The sequence below is a fragment of the Aplysia californica genome, unplaced genomic scaffold (genome assembly GCF_000002075.1).
Source record: "Aplysia californica isolate F4 #8 unplaced genomic scaffold, AplCal3.0 scaffold00137, whole genome shotgun sequence".
NCBI lineage: Eukaryota > Metazoa > Mollusca > Gastropoda > Aplysiida > Aplysiidae > Aplysia > Aplysia californica.
In genome coordinates, this window is record NW_004797407.1 from 1,382,613 (window position 1) to 1,383,842 (window position 1,230).

The window sequence follows — 1,230 nt, forward strand, 5'->3', positions numbered from 1 at the left end:
AGAGAGAGAGAGAGAGAGTGTGTGTGTGTGTGTGTGTGAATGTGTGTGTGTGTGTGTGTGTGTTTGTGTGTGCATGTGTGTATGTGAGTGTGCCTACGAACATGGACGTACATACGAAAACATTTTACAGACGCAGACGAACGTGCTTTTTTCACAATTGGGGTTTCTAGGACAGCATTCTTTAACATGAAGATTTCAGGTTGACCATTGTCTCTCCTGAGCATGGCAGTATGTGGGTAAAAATGTGGGTCGATATAGGGCATAGGGGTCAGAATGTGGGTCACAGTGTGAGTCAGAATGTAGGTCACGACGTGCTCGTCATTTCACGAAATCGATAATTACTTTAACTTTAACCGTCTTTGCTCATCTTGGCGGACGATTGAGTTATTGAGGGCGTGCGTTCTCGCAATTTGGCGCTATTTTTGACCACTTACAAAAACATATTTGAAAATATGAAAAATAAAAACAAGCCAAATAAAAATGATAGAATAAACAAAACAAAACAAAACAAATCAAAACAAAAACAAAAAACAAGGTTAAGAAGTCATCTATGTTTAGCGGCCACTTTCTCGCTAATTTTACTTCTGGAACCAGGCAACCCCCAACGCCTTCCATCGCAAATACATCGACTTCTATTCAAGATGAATGGGTACTTTTTTCCATCAAAAGATAGACAAAAGAGCAAAGTTTAAGATTATACTAATAACTTCTCTTGCCCAAAAATTGACGAGCGCCTGATTCCACTGCGTCGTGTCACAACAATTCTTAGATTGTTTAGTTTTAGTGGAGGTTTTACGGCGCTCACAACTGCATAAGGTCACATGAGCGCCAAAAGATTAGAGGTGTTACAAGGGATTAACAAACATAAAAAAGGAGGGGAGATAAGGACAACAGATGTTTGATAGGAAAGAAGGAGCAAACCACACTAGAGCACCCGCCAACCACCCACTATTCTTTTAAATGAAATAAACTGACCTCTGATGTAGGTGAAGAATTTGTCCAGTGCCCAGCGTGACTTGGGCTTGACCAGCGTCGAGGGCACAGTCTGTTGCTTGGTGTGTCCGGAGGTGAGGACGTCAGGCTTGAGGTGTTGCTTGGTCTTCTCCTCGGGCTTCGAGTCCATGGCACTGGGGATGTGAGAGAGGGGAGCTCGTTGTTTTAGGCTGTTTGTTGGTTGTGTGTGGTTGTGTGTGTGTGTGTGTGTGTGTGTGTGTGTGTGTGTGTGTTTGT

The 1,230-nt window shown here is 42.9% G+C and overlaps 1 protein-coding gene across 1 annotated transcript in view; it reads right to left on the reverse strand.

Moving 5' to 3' along the window:
* LOC106011540 (solute carrier organic anion transporter family member 2A1) overlaps window positions 1–1,230 on the reverse strand; it is a gene marked incomplete at both ends in the record, with an annotated part of 12,790 nt that overhangs the window by 5,688 nt on the left and 5,872 nt on the right. The window contains 1 exon segment of the mRNA XM_013081582.1: window positions 976–1,127. Coding sequence (XP_012937036.1) covers window positions 976–1,127 — 152 coding nt within the window.